At 61.0% G+C, this 17427-nt stretch overlaps 3 protein-coding genes across 4 annotated transcripts in view; 1 reads left to right on the forward strand and 2 right to left on the reverse strand.

The window, feature by feature from the left end:
- Nucleotides 1-2953: 2953 nt before the first annotated feature.
- On the forward strand, nt 2954-9927 carry LOC135192497 (prenylcysteine oxidase 1-like). The gene is made up of 6 exons (XM_064175675.1): nt 2954-3194; nt 3280-3486; nt 5342-5516; nt 6618-6829; nt 7603-7755; nt 8307-9927. Exons 1-6 carry the CDS (start codon nt 3107-3109, stop codon nt 8963-8965), a joined length of 1494 nt encoding a protein of 497 aa, XP_064031745.1. The 5' UTR covers nt 2954-3106; the 3' UTR covers nt 8966-9927.
- Nucleotides 9648-17427, reverse strand: part of SNRPG (small nuclear ribonucleoprotein polypeptide G) — a 322953-nt gene continuing 315173 nt past the window's right edge. The window contains exons 1-4 of one of the 2 annotated variants that reach the window (XM_064175689.1): nt 12218-12327; nt 11973-11995; nt 11019-11143; nt 9648-9842 (exon numbers count right to left, since the gene is read on the reverse strand). In XM_064175689.1, the coding sequence (XP_064031759.1) occupies nt 9792-9842; nt 11019-11143; nt 11973-11995; nt 12218-12249 (231 nt within the window). In that variant the 5' untranslated portion in view covers nt 12250-12327 and the 3' untranslated portion in view covers nt 9648-9791. Of the gene's footprint in view, nt 9843-11018; nt 11144-11972; nt 11996-12217; nt 12328-17427 lie in introns of those variants that run through there. The other variant, XM_064175690.1, reaches the window with a different exon arrangement.
- Nucleotides 11077-16043, reverse strand: FAM136A (family with sequence similarity 136 member A). Its single transcript, XM_064175687.1, has 5 exons — nt 15908-16043; nt 14394-14534; nt 13428-13664; nt 11973-11995; nt 11077-11143 (listed from the first exon to the last, which is right to left on the reverse strand). Exons 1-3 carry the CDS (start codon nt 15992-15994, stop codon nt 13476-13478), a joined length of 417 nt encoding a protein of 138 aa, XP_064031757.1. The 5' UTR covers nt 15995-16043; the 3' UTR covers nt 11077-11143; nt 11973-11995; nt 13428-13475.

The following is a 17427-nucleotide window of genomic DNA, read 5'->3' on the forward strand; positions in this document are numbered from 1 at the left end:
AGCCTTCTCTGCGCCCTGCCCAGCGGAGCCTTCTCCACAGACCCCTTCCCTGCAGAGCCTTCCCCAAGGCTTCTCCAAGCTCCTCAGCCTATCCCTGGGTGAGCTGAAAGAAGCTCTCCATGCCATGGTGACCCCAGCAGCGTTCTCCATGGTCAGGAACCCACCAGACTCTGCCTCACTATGAAGGAGCTGCTGCAAGTCGTTTCCCTTCCTGGACCTATTTCAGTCCAGGCAAATCAGTTCCTTGCTGCCAGCTTTGGCCTCAGCCATTTCCAACCAATTCTGGGTGGAAATTTGGGGCTCTGTTTTTGACTTTGCTCCCAGAACAAGCTGTGGAGCTTCGGGGTGGTGGAGCTGCAGGGGAACACAGGAGGGTGCCAAATTGGGTGGGGAAATCACTGATTTTTGCCTCGTGGAGCTTTGAAATAATTAATTTGTGATGAGCTGAGCCTACAGGTAGGAAAAGTTGGCTTTGGGTGGGAGAAAAATCCCTTTTTTTCTGGGAATGTTGTGTCCCTTGCCTCTGTGGTGCCTCCACCTCGTGTGAAGTTTGTGGCTTAATAAAACTAATGCAGTGTGGAAGTTGGAGCCTTGGGAGTTCTTTCTCAGCCACCTCCTCGCTGGGTGCAGCTAAAAGGAGATGTTCTCTTATTCACTGCCTGTGTTCTCCTCATGGAAAAGGTTTCTTTGGTATTCCAGGTGTGGAATATGAAGTTGCTCTTGAGTCCAGCAGCCCCTGGGCAGAGCTGCAGTGATTGGCACATTTCATAGAGTCGTGGACCTTAAAGATCACAAATCCCAGGGGCTGGAAGGGACCCAAAGAGCTCATCCAGTCCAAGCCCCCTGCCACAGCAGGGCCACACAATGCAGCTCAGGGCACACAGAACACATCCAGACAGGCCTGGAAAGGCTCCACACAAGGAGACTCCACAACCTCTCTGGGCAGCCTGTGCCAGGCTCTGGGACCCTTCCAGCCAAGAAGTTGCCCTTGTGCTGAGCTGCAACCTCCTGTGCTGCAGCTTCCATCCACTGCTGCTGCTCCTGTCCCAGGCAGCAGTGAGCAGAGCCTGTCCCCCCCTCCTGACCCCCAGCCCTCAGAGAGTTCCAAACATTGATTCAATCCCCTCTCAGTCTTCTCTTCTGCAGACTAAGCAGCCCCAGGGCCCTCAGCCTCTCCTCCCCAGGCAGTGCTCCACTCCCCTCCTCATCCTCACAGCCCTCCCTTGGACTCTCTCCAGCAGTTCCTGTCCCTCTTCCACTGGGAAGCCCCAAACTGAAGGCAGGGCTCAAGATGAGGTCTCCCCAGGGCAGAGCAGAAGGGGGGGAGAACCTCCCTGGATCTGCTGGACACACTGGATCATTCCCAGTTCCAACCCCCTGCCATAGACAGGGACAACTCCCACCAGACCAGCTTGCTCCAGGGCCCATCCAACCTGGATCTGAACGCTGCCAGGTTTAGAGCCTACACAACTCATCTGGGCAAGCTGCTCCAGTGCCTCACTGCCCCCATGGGGAAGAATTTCTTCCTAATTTCCAATCTCAGTCCAACTTCCTCCAGTCTGAAGCCATCACCCAGCAGACCATGGCACTCAGTGCCCCAGCCAGCCTTGGCTGCAACACCTCCAGCCATGGGCACTGCACCACCTCCCTGGGCAGCCCATTCCAGTGCCAATCACTCTCTCTGACAACAACTTCCTCCTCACAGCCAGCCTCAACCTGCCCTGCCACAGCTTCAGCCTCTGGCCCCTGCTTCTGGCCCTGCCTGCCTGGCAGCAGAGCCCAACCCCACCTGGCTACAGCCTCCCTGCAGGCAGCTGCAGGCAGCAATGAGCTCTGCCCTGAGCCTCCTCTGCTGCAGGCTGCACCCCCCCAGCTCCCTCAGCCTCTCCTCACAGGGCTGTGCTCCAGGCCCCTCCCCAGCCTTGCTGCCCTGCTCTGGGCACCTTCCAGCACCTCAACAGCTCTCTTGACTTGGTCTGGTTGGTTGGGCAGGGCTGGGTGCTAGGTTGGGCTGGAGGAGCTTGGAGCTCTCTGCCAACCTGCCTGATTCTATGGTTCCATGATTCTGTGTGACCAGTTTTGTGCTTCCATGACCCTCTCTGACCAGTTCTGTGCTTCCAGGACCCTCTCTGACCAGTTCTATGCTTCCAGGACCCTCTCTGACCAGTTCTATGCTTCCATGACCCTCTCTGACCAGCTCTATGCTTCCAGGACCCTCTCTGACCAGTTCTATGCTTCCATGACCCTCTCTGACCAGCTCTATGCTTCCAGGACCCTCTCTGACCAGTTCTGTGCTTCCAGGACCCTCTCTGACCAGTTCTGTGCTTCCATGACTCTCTCTGACCAGCTCTATGCTTCCAGGACCCTCTCTGACCAGTTCTGTGCTTCCAGGACCCTCTCTGACCAGTTCTGTGCTTCCAGGACCCTCTCTGACCAGTTCTGTGCTTCCATGACCCTCTCTGACCAGTTCTGTGCTTCCAGGACCCTCTCTGACCAGTTCTGTGCTTCCAGGACCCTCTCTGACCAGTTCTGTGCTTCCAGGGCCCTCTCTGACCAGTTCTGTGCTTCCAGGACCCTCTCTGACCAGTTCTATGCTTCCACGACCCTCTCTGACCCCTTGCACGCTTCCCCGCCGGTCTCTGGCCGGGTCCGGTCCCCCCGCAGCTCGGTGGCCGCGGCAGGTTGGCTCCGGGAGCCTCCATCCCACCGCCCATGCCCCGACGAAACCGCTTGGAGCTCTGCCCGCAGGCGTTTGCGGATCTCTTCGCAGCCTCGGAGGTGCTCCTGGAGCTCTTCCAAGCCAAACACCAACCCACGGGGACGAAACAACCCTCCAGAGAGCAGTAAAAGAAGCGTCGATAGCGACCGGAGCCCGGCACAGAGCCACGATCGGTGCACCGAGGACCGGAGAGTACAAACTCGCCCCAAAACCAACCCTTCCCCCCCGCCCCCAGCGCAGTTTGTTCCTTATCCTGCGGCAGGACAAACTCCAGCAGGTTCCTCGGCTCCCGTTCAGCCTCCCTCCGCCTCCCGCCCACCGCTCCGCCGGGCTCGGCCGGGGCAGGGCTCGGCTGCCGGCACGGCCCCGCCTGCCCTCCCCGCAGCCATGCCGGGCCGCGGCCTGCCGCTGCCGCTGCTGCTGCTCGCCGCTCTCTGCCCGCCCGCCCCGGCACGGCAGAACCCTGCCAGCATCGGTACGCACCGCACCGGCACCGGGGGAAGGGGAGGCGGGGGGGGATGTGCGGGGAGCCTCTCACCGCCCGGGCACGCTTCTTGCAGCCGTGGTCGGCGGCGGCATCGGCGGAGCGGCCACCGCTTACTTCCTCCGCCGCCGCTTCGGCCCCGCCGTGCGCCTGCAGCTGATGGAGAAGGCGGCGCCGGGAGGACGCTTGGCCACCGAGCAGCTGCACGGACAGGCCTACGAGGCCGGCGGCTCCGTCATCCACCCCCTCAACCTGCACATGAAGCACTTCGTCCAGCAGCTCGGTGAGGCAGCGCCCGGGCCACAAGCGCACCCCCGACAGCCCCGGCCCGCACAGCACCGCGCACGCAGCCAGCCCCGGCCCGCACAGCACCGCACACGCAGCCAGCCCCGGCCCGCACAGCACCGCGCACGCAGCCAGCCCCGCGCACGCAGCCAGCCCCGCGCACGCAGCCAGCCCCGCGCCCGCACAGCACCGCACACGCAGCCAGCACCGCGCACGCAGCCAGCACCGCGCACGCAGCCAGCCCCGGCCCGCACAGCACCGCGCACGCAGCCAGCCCCGGCCCGCACAGCACCGCACACGCAGCCAGCCCCGGCCCGCACAGCACCGCGCACGCAGCCAGCCCCGGCCCGCACAGCACCGCGCACGCAGCCAGCCCCGGCCCGCACAGCACCGCGCACGCAGCCAGCCCCGGCCCGCACAGCACCGCGCACGCAGCCAGCCCCGCGCCCGCGCTCCCGCTCCGCCGCCGCCTCCGGCTCCGCTGGGCCGGGGGGAGGCATCCCCAGAACACCGCACCTATGGCTGCCCCCTGCCTTCCACAGCCTCCCCTCCCCTCTCTATCCTTAGCCTCAGTGCCCCCCACAACCGTAACCCCCCCACAGCGTTACTCACTGTCCCACCTTACTCTCCAGTAGCCCCCCAGGTGCTTACCTCCAATATCCCCCCCATCTTTAACCCCCCAATATCCCTCCCATATCTTTAACCCCCCCTCTCATTTTTACCTCCTCCCTTAGCCCCCTCCCCTCAATGTCCCCCCATGTTATTAGTCTCAATATCCTCCTTACATCTTCACCCTCAATATCCCCCCCGTATCCTGACCCCTCAGTACTGTCCTATATATACCCTTAATAACCCCCCCAACATCCCTCTATATCCTTACCCCCAACAGCCCCCTGTTTCCCCTCAGTATCACCCCCATCTCCTTAACTCCCCCCCATATCTTCAGCCCTTGTATCCCCCCTCCTACCCTTAACTTCCATATCCTTACCCCCATATCCCTAACCTCATTGTCCCTCATATCCTTACCCCCAGATACATCTCCCCCATATCATTACCCTCAATAGCCCCTCCCAGGTACTTACCCCCAAATGTGCCCCCCCATATCCTTGTACTCAATACCCCTCCATATCCTTACCCCCAAATATGTCCCCTTCATGTCCTTATCCTCAATACCCCCCAGGTACTTACCCCCAAATATGTCCCCTCCATGTCCTTATCCTCAATACCCCCCAGGTACTTACCCCCAAATATGCCCCCCCATATCCTTGTCCTCAATACCCCTCCATATCCTTACCCCCAAATATGTCCCCCCCATGTCCTTATCCTCAATACCCCCCAGGTACTTACCCCCAAATATGTCCCCCCCATATCCTTACCCCCAAATATGGCCCCTCCATATCCTTACCCTCAATACCCCCCCATATATTTACCCCCAAATATGACCCCCATATCCTTACCCCCAATATTCCCCCTATATCCTTAGCCTCCATATCCTCTATCCCCCCAGAGTATGCCCTCCTCCCTCCCCACACCCTCCCCCAATATCCTTAACCCCCACCAATATTCCTCCTCCCATCCTTCCCCTGCAAACCCCCAGATCATCCCCTGGGAAAAGCAGGAATGGGATTGGCACCTCCCAGCCCCAAGGGTGCCTCGTTGTGAAGGTCCAGAAGTCAGCCCAAACAGTGACCTGGCTGCTGGTCAGGGCCCAATTCCCCTCTCCCAGCCCTGGAGATCCATCAGCAAATGCTGACCAGCAGCAGAGCACAGGGAGGTTGCCTCTGGAAGTCAAAATCTGAGTCTAACCTTTCATTAAATGCCTTTTTTTCCCCCTCCCCACCCCAACCCTGGAGGTCTCTCGGTTGCCCCAGCACAAGGCAGCCTGCTGGGCATCTACAACGGGGAGGACTTTGTGTTTGAGGAGAGCAGCTGGTACCTGATCAACCTCCTCAAGCTCCTCTGGCACTATGGCCTCAACCCCCTGCGGATGTACATGTGGGTGGAGGACATCCTGGACAAGTTCATGAGGTACAGTGGGCACCTGTGATGGGAGAGGTGGGCAAGGAGCTCCTGGTTGCTCTGTCCCAGTGAGCAATCCTGAGATGATAGCATCAAGAGAAGTGATCAGAGAATGGAATGCATAGAATCACAGAGCCAGGCAGGTTGGCAGAGAGCTCCAAGCTCAGCCAGCCCAGCCTAGCCCCCAGCCCTGCCCAACCAACCAGACCATGGCACTCAGTGCCCCAGACAGCCTTGGCTGCAACACCTCCAGCCATGGGCACTGCACCACCTCCCTGGGCAGCCCATCCCAGTGCCAATCACTCTCTCTGCCAACAACTTCCTCCTCACCTCCAGCCTCAGCCTGCCCTGCCACAGCTTCAGCCTCTGGCCCCTGCTTCTGGCCCTGCCTGCCTGGCAGCAGAGCCCAACCCCACCTGGCTACAGCCTCCCTGCAGGCAGCTGCAGGCAGCAATCAGCTCTGCCCTGAGCCTCCTCTGCTGCAGGCTGCACCCCCCCAGCTCCCTCAGCCTCTCCTCACAGGGCTGTGCAGAACTTCCTCCTAACATCCATCACTGCTCAAAATGCTTCTGTTGGGCAAGGATAGGACATTGATAAGGAAAGTTCAGATCTGCTTAGCCCAGGGTTTGGTTGGAGGAGCTGCTGCTGCCAGGAAGAGCTGTGAAGCTTTAGTGATCCTCCTCAGATTCTGTGGCTAAAACTCATAGAATCAGTCAAGGGTGGAGGGGACCACAAGGAGCAGCCAGTTCCAACCTCCCTGCCATGGGCAGGGACACCTCACACTAGATCAGGCTGGCCACAGTCTCATCCAGCCTGGCCTTAAGCACCTTCAGGAATGAGGCTTCCACCATCTCCCTGGGCAACCCCTGCCAGGCTCTGACCACCCTCCTGTTGAACAAAGTCTTCCTAACATCCAGGCTGAATCTCCCCATTTCCAGCTTTGTTCCCTTCTCCCCAGTCCTATCCCTACCTGACAGCCTCAAAAGTCCCTCCCCAGCTTTTTTGCAGCCCCCTTAAGATACTGCAAGGCCACAAGAAGGTCACCTGGGAGCCTTCTCCTCTGCAGCCTGTGCAGCTCTGTGTGCATCCTCTCCTCGCCCCTGCCCGCAGGATCTATCGCTACCAGACGCACGACTACGCCTTCAGCAGCAACGAGAGGCTGCTGCACGCCCTTGGAGGGGACAGCTTCACCCTCCTGCTCAACCAGAGCATCGATGAAGCCATGCAGAGAGCTGGCTTCTCCCACAAGTTCATCAACGAGGTGGTTTGTCCAGCCATGAGAGTCAACTATGGGCAGGGTGTCAACATCAATGGTTTCGTGGGTGAGTGATCTCTGATCACATTCTGTGCTTCTGTGCTCCATAAACTCCCCCTGGGCAACTTCCTGCAGCCCCCTTCAGATCCTGCAAGACCACTCCAAGCTGTCCTGGAAGCCTTCTCCTCTCCAGGCTGCACAGCCTCAACTCTCTCAGCCTGTGCTCAGAGCAGAGCTGCTGCAGCCCTCTCAGCATCTTGGTGGCTTCCTCTGGGCTGGCTCCAACACTTCTATGTCCTGCTTGTGCTGGGGGCTGCAGAGCTGCACCCGGGACTGCAGGTGGGGTCTGAGGAGAGCAGAGCCAAGGGGCAGAATCCCCTCCCTTGCCCTGTGCCCACACTGCTCCTCCTGCAGCCCAGCACAGGGTTATGTCTGGGCTGCACTCACACTGCAGGCTCCTGTTGAGCTTTGCATCACCCCAGACCCTCAGGTCCTGTTCCTCAGGGCTGCTCTCAGCCATCCATCAATTTGTCCAAGCCCCCTGCAGGCAGCAGGAACATCTGAACGGTTGGACTCGATGATCATGGAATACACTGGGTTGGAAAGGACCCTCCATAGCCCTGAGCTCCCAGCGTGGCCATCCTGAGGACCTGCTGCTCCTCGTGGCTGTTGGGACTCCTGCTCCCGTGCAGCACAACCTCCTGTGCTGTGTTACTGCCTCCCTGCCACAAGTCCTTGGCCTGCAGCAAGCTCTGTGCCCCAAAGGGTTAGGATTCTGCCCCTGTTCTGCCCCTCTGTGTTTCAAGTGCTCAGCCACACAACCACACTGCTTCCTTGTAGGTGCTGTTTCGCTGGCAGGGGTGGACTCAGGCCTTTGGTCAGTGAAAGGGGGAAACAAACTGGTCTGCAGTGGTCTGCTGTCTGCCTCCAAGGCTGAAGTTATCCATGGGACTGTGTTGTCCATAGAGCCCAAAGTCAGGCCTGGGCCCACAGGTGAGTTGAGGTTGCTTTGGTGGGGAGGGGCAGCCTGAAGCAAAGCCTTGGGTCTTCCATGGTCTTCCTGTCCTTACTTCCACATCCTTACCTCCATAAACCCACTCATGTTTTTACCCCCATACCCCTAACCTCATTATCCCTCATATCCTTTGCCCCCAAATATGTCCCCCCATATCCATACCCCCAAATATGCCCCTCAACATCCATGCCCTCAATACCCCCCATATCCACACCTCCAAATATGTCCCCCCAAATCCTACCCTCAAATACTTCCCCATATCCACACCTCCAAATATGTCCCCCCAAATCCTTACCCTCAAATACTTCCCCATATCCTTCCCCTCAAATATGTCCCCCCCATATCCTTCCATGGGGTTCCAAGAGGAGAAGTGAGCTCTGCTCCCCACCCCAGCTCACAGCCAAGCTGGGCCTAGTTCTAACACTACTCCAGCTGGCAGCAAGGTGCTGAGAGCCCAGAGGGGAGAGTCAGAGGGACAGGTGGGATCCCCCCCAGCACTGCAGTGGCATAACCAAGCTGTGCTCCCCAGGGGACCCGGTGAAGCTCTACCAGGTCACTTACAACACAGGCTCAGAGGTGACAGGGGACACCTACGACATGGTCTTCATCGCTGCTCCGCTGGGCCCCGACTTGGCCAACATCAGCTTCAAGAACTTTGAGCCTCCCATCCGCCAGCTGCCCAACCTGTACCACCAGACCATCACCACGCTGGTGCACGGCCGCCTCAACACCTCCTTCTTTGGTTACCCAGAGCCAGCAACCTTTCCTTTTGGGGTCATCTTGACCATGGACAATCCCAACCTCTTCTTCAACAGCGTGGGGAAGGTGTCCCCTGTGGGAGCTGCCAGCAGGGAGGCAGAGCTGCCCTCGCAGTTGGCTGTCTGGAAGGTGTTCTCCAAGGAGGTGCTGACCAAGGAGCAGCTCAACCTGCTCTTCTCCTCCTATGACTCCCTCAAGGTGAAGCAGTGGTTGGCTTACCCTGAGTACAGGCCCCCAGAGAAATGTCCTCCCATCCTCCTGCACGACCACATCTACTACGTGAGCGGCATCGAGCGAGCTGCCAGCGCCATGGAGATGAGCAGCATCGCGGCCAAGAACGCTGCCCTGCTGGGCTACCACCGCTGGCACGGCAACGGCCACCGCATCGACCAGGAGGGGCTGCATGAGAAGCTGAAGACAGAGCTCTGAGCTCGGCTCCAGCCTCCAGCACACAACCTTCGGAGGGAGGGATCCACCGCTGCAGCTCCTGAGCCACCGCTGGAGGTGCTGAAGGGAGACCTCCAGGCTGAGTCCCTCAGAGGAGATGCTCAGCTCGCTCAGGCTGGCCTGCAGCTCAAAGAGCAGTGCAGAAGCTTTCCCGAGTGTTCAACCCTTCCTCAGGGAAACTGCCCCAAGGAACCTTCCTCAGGGAATCTCCCCCCAAGGAACCTTCCCCAGAGAATCTCCCCCAGAGAAATCTCCCAAGGAACCTTCCCCAGGGAATCTCCCCCCAAGCCTCCTTCCCCAGGAAATCTCCCACCAAGTCTTCCTCAGGAAATTTCCCCCCAAGGAACCTTCTCCAGGGAGTCTCCCCTCAAGCCTCCTTCCCCAGGGAATCTCCCCCAAAGCCTTCCCTAGGAAATCTCCCCCCAGGAAATCTCCCCCCAAGGAACCTTCCCCAGGGAATCTCCCCCAAAGCCTTCCCCAAGGAATGTTCCCCAAGCAGCCTTCCCCAAACAAGTTCCTGTGGTCCAACTTCAAGCTCTTCTTGACCTTTCCTCAAGCAAAAATCTCCAGCCCTTCCTCAAGGAATCTCTTCAGTGCATCCCCCTTCTCCACGCTGGATCCCGTGGCTCAGCTGCTGCCAAGCACCCAGCAGGACTGACCCAAGTTACATCAACCAGTAGAAAATTTATTTAACAAAACCAAACCCAAAATAAGTTTAAGCCCTGGGGAAGCTTTGTGGCAGAGTGGGAAGAGGAAAGGGAAGAGCTTGGAGTCAGGATGCCTGGGAATGAGGTGGGATTCTCCCCTGCTATACTCGTTCCAATGCTTCCAACATAATGATGCTGTTTCCTCTTATCACCTAAAAAAAGGGAGAGTTGAGAGGTGGTGGTGAGATGTGAAATGTTTTGTGTGGTGAGAATAAACATATCCACAGGTTCCTCAAAGGCTTGGAGAGAGAAATTGTGGATGCTGCATCCCTGGAACCACTCCAGGTTAGGTTGTTTTGGGGTTCTGAGCAACCTGCTCTAGTTGAAGAGGATAAAAAATTGGGGTTGGTTGGAAAAAGCCTTCAAGAAGAGTTTTAAGCTGAGGAAGGGCTGCTCAGAAGGGCCTGTGGGGACAGGAGGAGGGACAATGGTTTGAAACTGGACCAGAGGGACATCAGGAGCAAGTTCTTTTCTCTGAGGGTGGTGGACTGTTGGAGCAGGTTGCCCAGAGAGGTGGTGGAGGCACCATGCCTGGAGACAAAGTCAGGTTTGATGTGGCCCTGAGCAACCTGCTCTAGTTGGGAGGTGTCTCTGCTGCTCGCAGGGGGTTGGACAAGATGACCTTGGAGAGTCCTTTCTAACCCAGTGCATTCCATGACCATCAAGTCCAACCATTCAGATGTCCCTGCTGTGCAGCCTGGAGAGAAGGCTTCAAGGAGACCTTAGAGTGGCCTTGCAGGATCTGAAGGGGAGGACTGGGGAAGGACTACTGACAAGGGCTTGGAATGACAGAAGGAGGAGGAATGGGTTTGAAGTGGCAGAGGGGAGACTGAAACTGGGTGTTAGGAAAGGGTTTGCAGTGTGGGTGGTGAGAGACTGGCACAGGTTGAGGGTGGTGAGAGACTGACACAGGTTTCCCAGGGAGGTTGTGGAGCACAGAAGCACCCAATGTGATCAAAGATCACATTGGGTGCTTCTGTGCTCCACAACCTCCCTGAAGGTGTTCAGGACCAGGCTGAATGAGGCCTTAAGCAACCTGTTCTAGTTGGAGGTGTCCCTGCCTATGGGACACCCTATGGCAGGGAGGGTTGGAACTGGCTGAGCTTTGACCTCCTTTCCATCCTAAACCATTCTATGACCTCAGAGGGTCCTTTCCAACCCAGTGCATTCCATGACTCCAACCATTCAGACATCCCTGCTGACTGCAAGGGGGTAGTGGTGGTGGGGAGGGGATTTGGACAAGATGACTTTTGAAGGTCCCTTCCAACCCCCAGCAGCCTCTGCTCCAATTCTCTGCCAAGCCAGCCCACTTCACAGCTTGCACTCACCACCATGCCAATGTTGTTCTGCTGTCCCCCAGGTGCCATCTCCACGCACTCATCAATCACGAGGTTCATGAAGGGATCAAAGCCACGCAGGATCCCCTGGACGTGGCGACCACCATTGAGCTTCACTGCAAGACATTGGAGCAGGTATGAAGAAAGGAGGCTGCTGAAAGCCACTGCTGGGTCTTTTCTCATCAGAAATGCAGCTCTCAAACTGAGCTAGGGGCAACGGAGAGGGGAGCTCTTGTGGGACCAGCAAGCCTTTAGAATCCTAACGTCATTTTGGTTGGAAGAGACCTTTAAGATCATTGAGTGCAACATTAAGAGACCTTTAAGATCATTGAGTGCAGCACTTAGCACTGCCAGAGCACCACCGAGCCGAGGCCCCCAGGGCACCACCGAGCCGAGGCCCCCAGGGCACCACCAAGCTGTGCCCCTCAGCACTGTATCTTCACAGCTTTCAAACCCTCTCCAGGGGCCTCCATCACTGCCCTGGGCAGCCTGAACCAGGTCTTGCCAACTCTCAATCTGCTCCTCCCCAGCTCTGTTCTGCAGACCCTTCATCAGCTGTGTTGCCCTTCTCTGGACCTGCTGCAGCCCTTCAATGTCCTTCTCGGAGTGCAGAGCCCAAAACTGGGCCCAGTGTGGCCTTCCCAGTGCCCAGGCCAGGGGGCACAATCTCTGCCCTGTCCCTGCTGCCCGCACTACGTCCACAAAGCGAACCCCTCAGAGCATCACGTAAGATGCAGAAAGAAACCCCTGCTCCAAGTGGTTATAAATCCCAACTTCAAATTAACACAAATTAACGGATTTTAAAGCCTGAAACCAGCCCGTGGCACTCTGCCTCCCTCCCACCGCAGCACAGCGTGAGGAGGGGCAGCAGGGCTCTGGGCTCTCCCCGTTACCCAGCGCAGCCCAACCCCGGGGCGGCTTCAGCTCCAGGCGGGCGGCACTCACATGACAGCTTCTTATCCATGAACCTGAAACGAGAGGGCGGCAGCAGCTCAGCAGCGGCGGGGGGCGGCGAAGAGGCCTCCCCTCACACCACCCCCCCCCCAGCCGCCATGACACCGGCGGGCCCGCGGGGCACCAGCACGCCCCGCGACACCGGCAGACCCCCGGAGCACGTCGGCTACCTCCCGCCCTGCACCCCTCGGCCGCCGCAGCCCCGCTCTGAACCCCCTCCCCAGGCCCGGACCCACTTCTTCAGCTCGGGCGGATGCGCTTTGCTCATGGCGGCTCCTGCGCGCCCCTCGCTGCCGCTCCGCGCCGCGCTCTGACGTCACCGCGCCGCGCCCTGACGTCACCGCGCCAGCGGGCGTAGCCCGCCCCCGCCCAGCCAGCCAATAGCAGCCGCCCTCTGCCTCCCGCCTCCCCCATACGCCATAACCAATCAGCGCCCGGGGCGCCGCTACCGTATTGCCCCGAGCGGCGGCGCAAAGGCGCCAAGGTAAAAGCGAAGGAGCGCCAGTGGAGGCGCTGCTACACGCGGCAGTACGGCGGCCCCGGCCCCACGCAGGCACCGGCAGTGCCGGTGCCAGGTCGCCTCGGCAGTGCCGGTGCCAGGTCCCCTCGGCAGTGCCGGTGCCAGGTCGCCTCGGCAGTGCCGGTGCGAGGTCCCCTCGGCAGTGCCGGTGCCAGGTCGCCTCGGCAGTGCCGGTGCGCAGGAGCCAGCCAGTGCCGTGCCGGCGTGGGAATGTCACTCCAGACGTGCAGGGGTCACCCCCACGCCGGCACCCACGCAAGGGTCGCTCCCATACACAGTAACGGGGTCTCCCCGTGCACTGCGCCGGTGAAGCGGCTCCCCGCTGCTGGGCAGGGGTGCGTGGGGTCCCCCAGCAGTACGCTGCAGGAGTGCAGGGGTCACCACCGTGCCAGGCACCCACGCAGAGGTCACCCCACGTGCAAGGGTCTCCCCAAGCCATGCATGCACCCAACAGCATCCCCCAAGCCCACAGCACATCCCAGGTCACTCCACAGGTACCAGCACCTCCCAGTACCTTGAGCCCCTACAGCAGATCTCCCACCGGCACCCTGCACCCACATCTCACCCCCCAGCCCTCAAAAGCATCACCCAACACATCTGTAAGGGTCACCTTGTGCAAGGGCTCACCCCTTGGCACCAGGCACCCAGGGAGCACCCAAACATCTTTAAGGGTCACCTTGCACAAAGGCTCACCCCTTGGCACCAGGCACCAAGCTGGGGGGCACCCAACACATCTTTAAGGGTCACCTTGCACAAAGGCTCACCCCTTGGCACCAGGCACCAAGCTGGGGGGCACCCAACACATCTTTAAGGGTCACCTTGCACAAAGGCTCACCCCTTGGCACCAGGCACCAAGCAGGGGGCACCCAGCACCTCACCCCACCCCAAGCCCGCAGCAGCCAGCGAGGCGGTCGGGAGCCTGGCACCTCGCCTTGAAGGAGCGCGCCGAGGGTGGCAGCGCCGGGGTGCCACCGTCACTGCTGCAGGGCGGCCAGGCTGTCCTGCATCTTCTTGGCCATGGCAGGGATGAGGCGCAGGTGGTCATCGCCGCAGGCGGCCAGGCAGGCGTCCAGCTGGCCGCGTACCCGAGCCTCGGTGCCCCCCGCGTCCAGCGCGTCCCGAGCCTTGTCGTTGCAGTGCAGCGTGCAGCGGCTCAGGCGGTCCTGCGGGGGGCGGAGGGGACAGACGGAGTCAGCCTGGCTTCACAGATGGCTACCAGCATAGCTTCACAGATGGCCACCAGCACAGCTTCAGATGGCCACCAGAATAGCTTCAGATGGCCACCAGCACAGCTCCAGATGGCCACCAGCACAGCTTCAGATGGCCACCAGAATAGCTCCAGATGGCCACCAGAATAGCTCGATGGCTACCAGCATAGCTTCACAGATGGCCACCAGCACAGCTTCAGATGGCCACCAGCACAGCTCCAGATGGCCACCAGCATAGCTCCAGGTGGCCACCAGAGTAGCCTCAGGGATGGCCACCAGCACAGCTTCAGATGGCTACCAGCATAGCTTCACAGATGGCCACCAGCACAGCTTCAGATGGCCACCAGCACAGCTCCAGATGGCCACCAGAATAGCTCCAGGTGGCTACCAGCACAGCTTCAGATGGCTACCAGCATAGCTTCACAGATGGCCACCAGCACAGCTTCACAGATGGCCACCAGCACAGCTTCAGATGGCTACCAGCACAGCTCCAGATGGCCACCAGCACAGCTTCAGAGACGAAGCAGAGCAGGGCAGAGGGGCAGGATCCTCTCTCTCCACCCCTGCCCACACTGCGTTGCCTGCAGCCCAAGCTGCCCTTGGCCTTCTGGGCTGGCAGTGCCCATCGCTGGCTCCTGCCCAGGTTCCCCACCCCCTCCCCAGGTGCTTTATCCCCTCTCTCACCTGGAAGTGCTCCAGCTCGGCGGTGACGATGGCCTGTGCCTGTGCCAGGGGCGCATGGCACCGCTCGATGCAGCGCTGCACCTCCTGCATGGAGGCTGCGGTGTCCTCGCAGCACCGCGCACTGCACCGGAACATGGCACCCTGGGGGGCACACCCAGGCGCTGGTCAGGGGGGGCAACAGGTGGGGAGGACATGCCCTGCTCGGTGAGAGCAGCCTGGCAGGAGGGGGCTGCACTCTGAGGCTACAGCTGGGTGCAGGCACGGGGGGGCACGGAGTAGATGAGGTGGGCACAGGGTAGATTTAGGGGCCACAAAGCAGGTGTGATGAAGGGGGCACGGGGTAGATTTAGGGGGCACAAAGCATGTGTGATGAAGGGGGCATGGGGTAGATTTAGGGGGCACAAAGCAGGTGTGATGAAGGGGGCACGGGGTAGATTTAGGGGGCACAAAGCATGTGTGATGAAGGGGGCATGGGGTAGATTTAGGGGGCACAAAGCAGGTGTGATGAAGGGGGCACGGGGTAGAGTCAGGGGGCACAAAGCATGTGTGATGAAGGGGGCATGGGGTAGATTTAGGGGGCACAAAGCAGGTGTGATGAAGGGGGCACAGGGTAGCTTTAGGGGGCATATAGCATGTATAGGGGTCAGAGGGCATCATGAGGGGGCCACAGGGTATGGGAGGGGGTCAGAGGGCAGATTTAGGGGGCATAAAGAATGTATGGGGGGTCAGAGGGCATCATGGGGGGGCACATGGTATGGGAGGGGGTCAGAGGGCAGATTTAGGGGGCATAAAACATGTATAGGGGTAAGAGGGCATCATGAGGGGGGCACAGGGGGCAGATTTAGGGGGCATAAGGCATGTGTGGGGGTCAGACGGCATCATGAGGGGGGGGGGACAGGGTATCCGGGGGGGGTCAGAGGACAGATTTAGGGAGCACAGGACAAACGTCGAGGGGCACAGTGGATGTGTAGGGGGCACAGGAGATACATCGGAGGGGCACAATTTATTTAGGGGGGCACAGGGCATGTGCTGGGGGGGGGCAAAGAAGGTGTTTAGGGGGTACAGGGTGTGTGTAAGGGCACAGGACATGCTGGTGACATCTGGGGGGGCACAGTGTACGTGCAGGGACCCCGGGACATGTCTGGGGGCAGAGGAGGTGTGTAAGGGCACAGGACAGAGCGGGGGGAAGGGCACAAGGCACATCTGGAGGGCACAGGGAGGGTGCAGGGGGCACAGGGAGGGTGCAGGGGGCACAGGGAGGGTGCAGGGGGCACAGGGCACGGGTGGGGTCGGGGGGGGGAAGCCAAAGGCTGACGACTTGGAGGGCGCTGAGGTTTGAGGGGGCTCAGGGCTGGCACAGGAGGGTTCAGGGGCCCGGGACCAGCCGGGGCGGCTCCGTGGCTCCCGCCGGGCACACGGACAGGGAGGGGCCGGGGTCAGGCAGCGGCTTCCTCGCAGGGCCCGGACCCCTCATGTCCCCTCCCCACCGTCCCCTGCCTTCGGCCCCCCGGTACCTGCATGCCCCGGATCCGCTCCCGCTCCAGGGCCTGCACCGCGCTCTCCACCGCCGCCTGCACCCGACCCTGCGCCGCCTCCGCCATGCCGGCCCCGGCTCCGCCCGCGGCGGGACGGACACGGCGGTGGGCAGGGCCGCACGGGGCGGAGGGACCCGCTCGGGGCTGCTCGGCCACGCTCGGCTCCGCTCCGCTCGGGGCTGCTCGGCCGCGCTCGGCTCCGCTCGGGGCTGCTCGGCTCCGCTCGGGGCTGCTCAAGGCAGCTCAGCTTCGCTCCGGGCACCTCAGCTCCGCTCGGGGCAGCTCGGGCATGCTCGGGGCTGCTCGGACGCGCTCGGCTCCGCTCGGGGCTGCTCGGCTCCGCTCCGGGCAGCTCGGCCGCGCTCGGCTCCGCTCGGGGCTGCTCGTCCCCGCTCGGTGCTGCTCGGCCGCGCTCGGCTCCGCTCGGGGCTGCTCGGACGCGCTCGGGGATTGCACCGCGGGGTTGGACTCCGCTCAGGCGGACGCGGACGTGGTCGGCTCGGCCCTGCCCAGCCGCGGCGCGCCCGCGCTCAGCCCTACGCCGCACGGCAGTTCAACGGCGGGCACGGGGGCAGGAGCGGAGCGCGCCCAGCTGCGCACCCAGCACGGCACCCACAGCTAGGCACAGTACGCGGCCACAGGAGCCGGCGTGGCACAGCATCCTAGCACCCAGGGCACACAACCCACATCTGCCCCTGCACCCAGGCATAGGCACAGCACCCAGGCATGGCACACACATGCACCCAGGTACCCTGTGACAACACCCGAACATGCACAGCATGCTGGGCACGGCACCTAGGCAGTGCAGGCATGGGCACACACATGGAATCGTAGAACCAGGCAGGGTGGCAGAGAGCTCCAAGCTCACCCAGCCCAACCCAGCCCCCAGCCCTGCCCAGCCAACCAGACCATGGCACTCAGTGCCCAGCCAGGCTTGGCTGCAACACCTCCAGCCATGGGCACTGCACCACCTCCCTGGGCAGCCCATTCCAGTGCCAATCACTCTCTCTGACAACAACTTCCTCCTCACAGCCAGCCTCAACCTGCCCTGACACAGCTTCAGCCTCTGGCCCCTTCTGCTGGCCCTGCCTGCCTGGCAGCAGAGCCCAACCCCACCTGGCTACAGCCTCCCTGCAGGCAGCTGCAGGCAGCAATCAGCTCTGCCCTGAGCCTCCTCTGCTGCAGGCTGCACCCCCCCAGCTCCCTCAGCCTCTCCTCACAGGGCTGTGCTCCAGGCCCCTCCCCAGCCTTGCTGCCCTGCTCTGGGCACCTTCCAGCACCTCAGCATCTCTCTGCAGTGGAGGAGCCCAGAACTGGACACAGCACTGCAGGGGTGGCCTGAGCAGTGCTGAGCACAGGGGCAGAAGCAGCTCCCTTGTCCTGCTGCCCACACTGCTCCTCAGCCAGCCCAGGATGCCATTGGCTCTGCTGCCCACCTGGGCACTGCTGCCTCCTCTGCAGCTCCTCTCTGCCAGCACCCCCAGGGCCCTCTCTGCCTG

Source organism: Pogoniulus pusillus, chromosome 42 (genome assembly GCF_015220805.1).
Source record: "Pogoniulus pusillus isolate bPogPus1 chromosome 42, bPogPus1.pri, whole genome shotgun sequence".
Classification (NCBI taxonomy): domain Eukaryota; kingdom Metazoa; phylum Chordata; class Aves; order Piciformes; family Lybiidae; genus Pogoniulus; species Pogoniulus pusillus.

Excerpts from the sequence above, each read along its gene's own strand:
- LOC135192497 (XM_064175675.1), top strand. The coding sequence starts at position 3,107 with ATGCCGGGCCGCGGCCTGCCGCTGCCGCTGCTGCTGCTCGCCGCTCTC. Across the intron at positions 3,487-5,341 it reads GCACTTCGTCCAGCAGCTCG|GTCTCTCGGTTGCCCCAGCA; the intron begins GTGAGGCAGCGC and ends CCAACCCTGGAG. Across the intron at positions 7,756-8,306 it reads AGTCAGGCCTGGGCCCACAG|GGGACCCGGTGAAGCTCTAC; the intron begins GTGAGTTGAGGT and ends TGTGCTCCCCAG.
- FAM136A (XM_064175687.1), bottom strand. The coding sequence starts at position 15,994 with ATGGCGGAGGCGGCGCAGGGTCGGGTGCAGGCGGCGGTGGAGAGCGCG. Across the intron at positions 14,535-15,907 it reads AGCGGATCCGGGGCATGCAG|GGTGCCATGTTCCGGTGCAG; the intron begins GTACCGGGGGGC and ends TGTGCCCCCCAG. Across the intron at positions 13,665-14,393 it reads CCGAGCTGGAGCACTTCCAG|GACCGCCTGAGCCGCTGCAC; the intron begins GTGAGAGAGGGG and ends CGCCCCCCGCAG.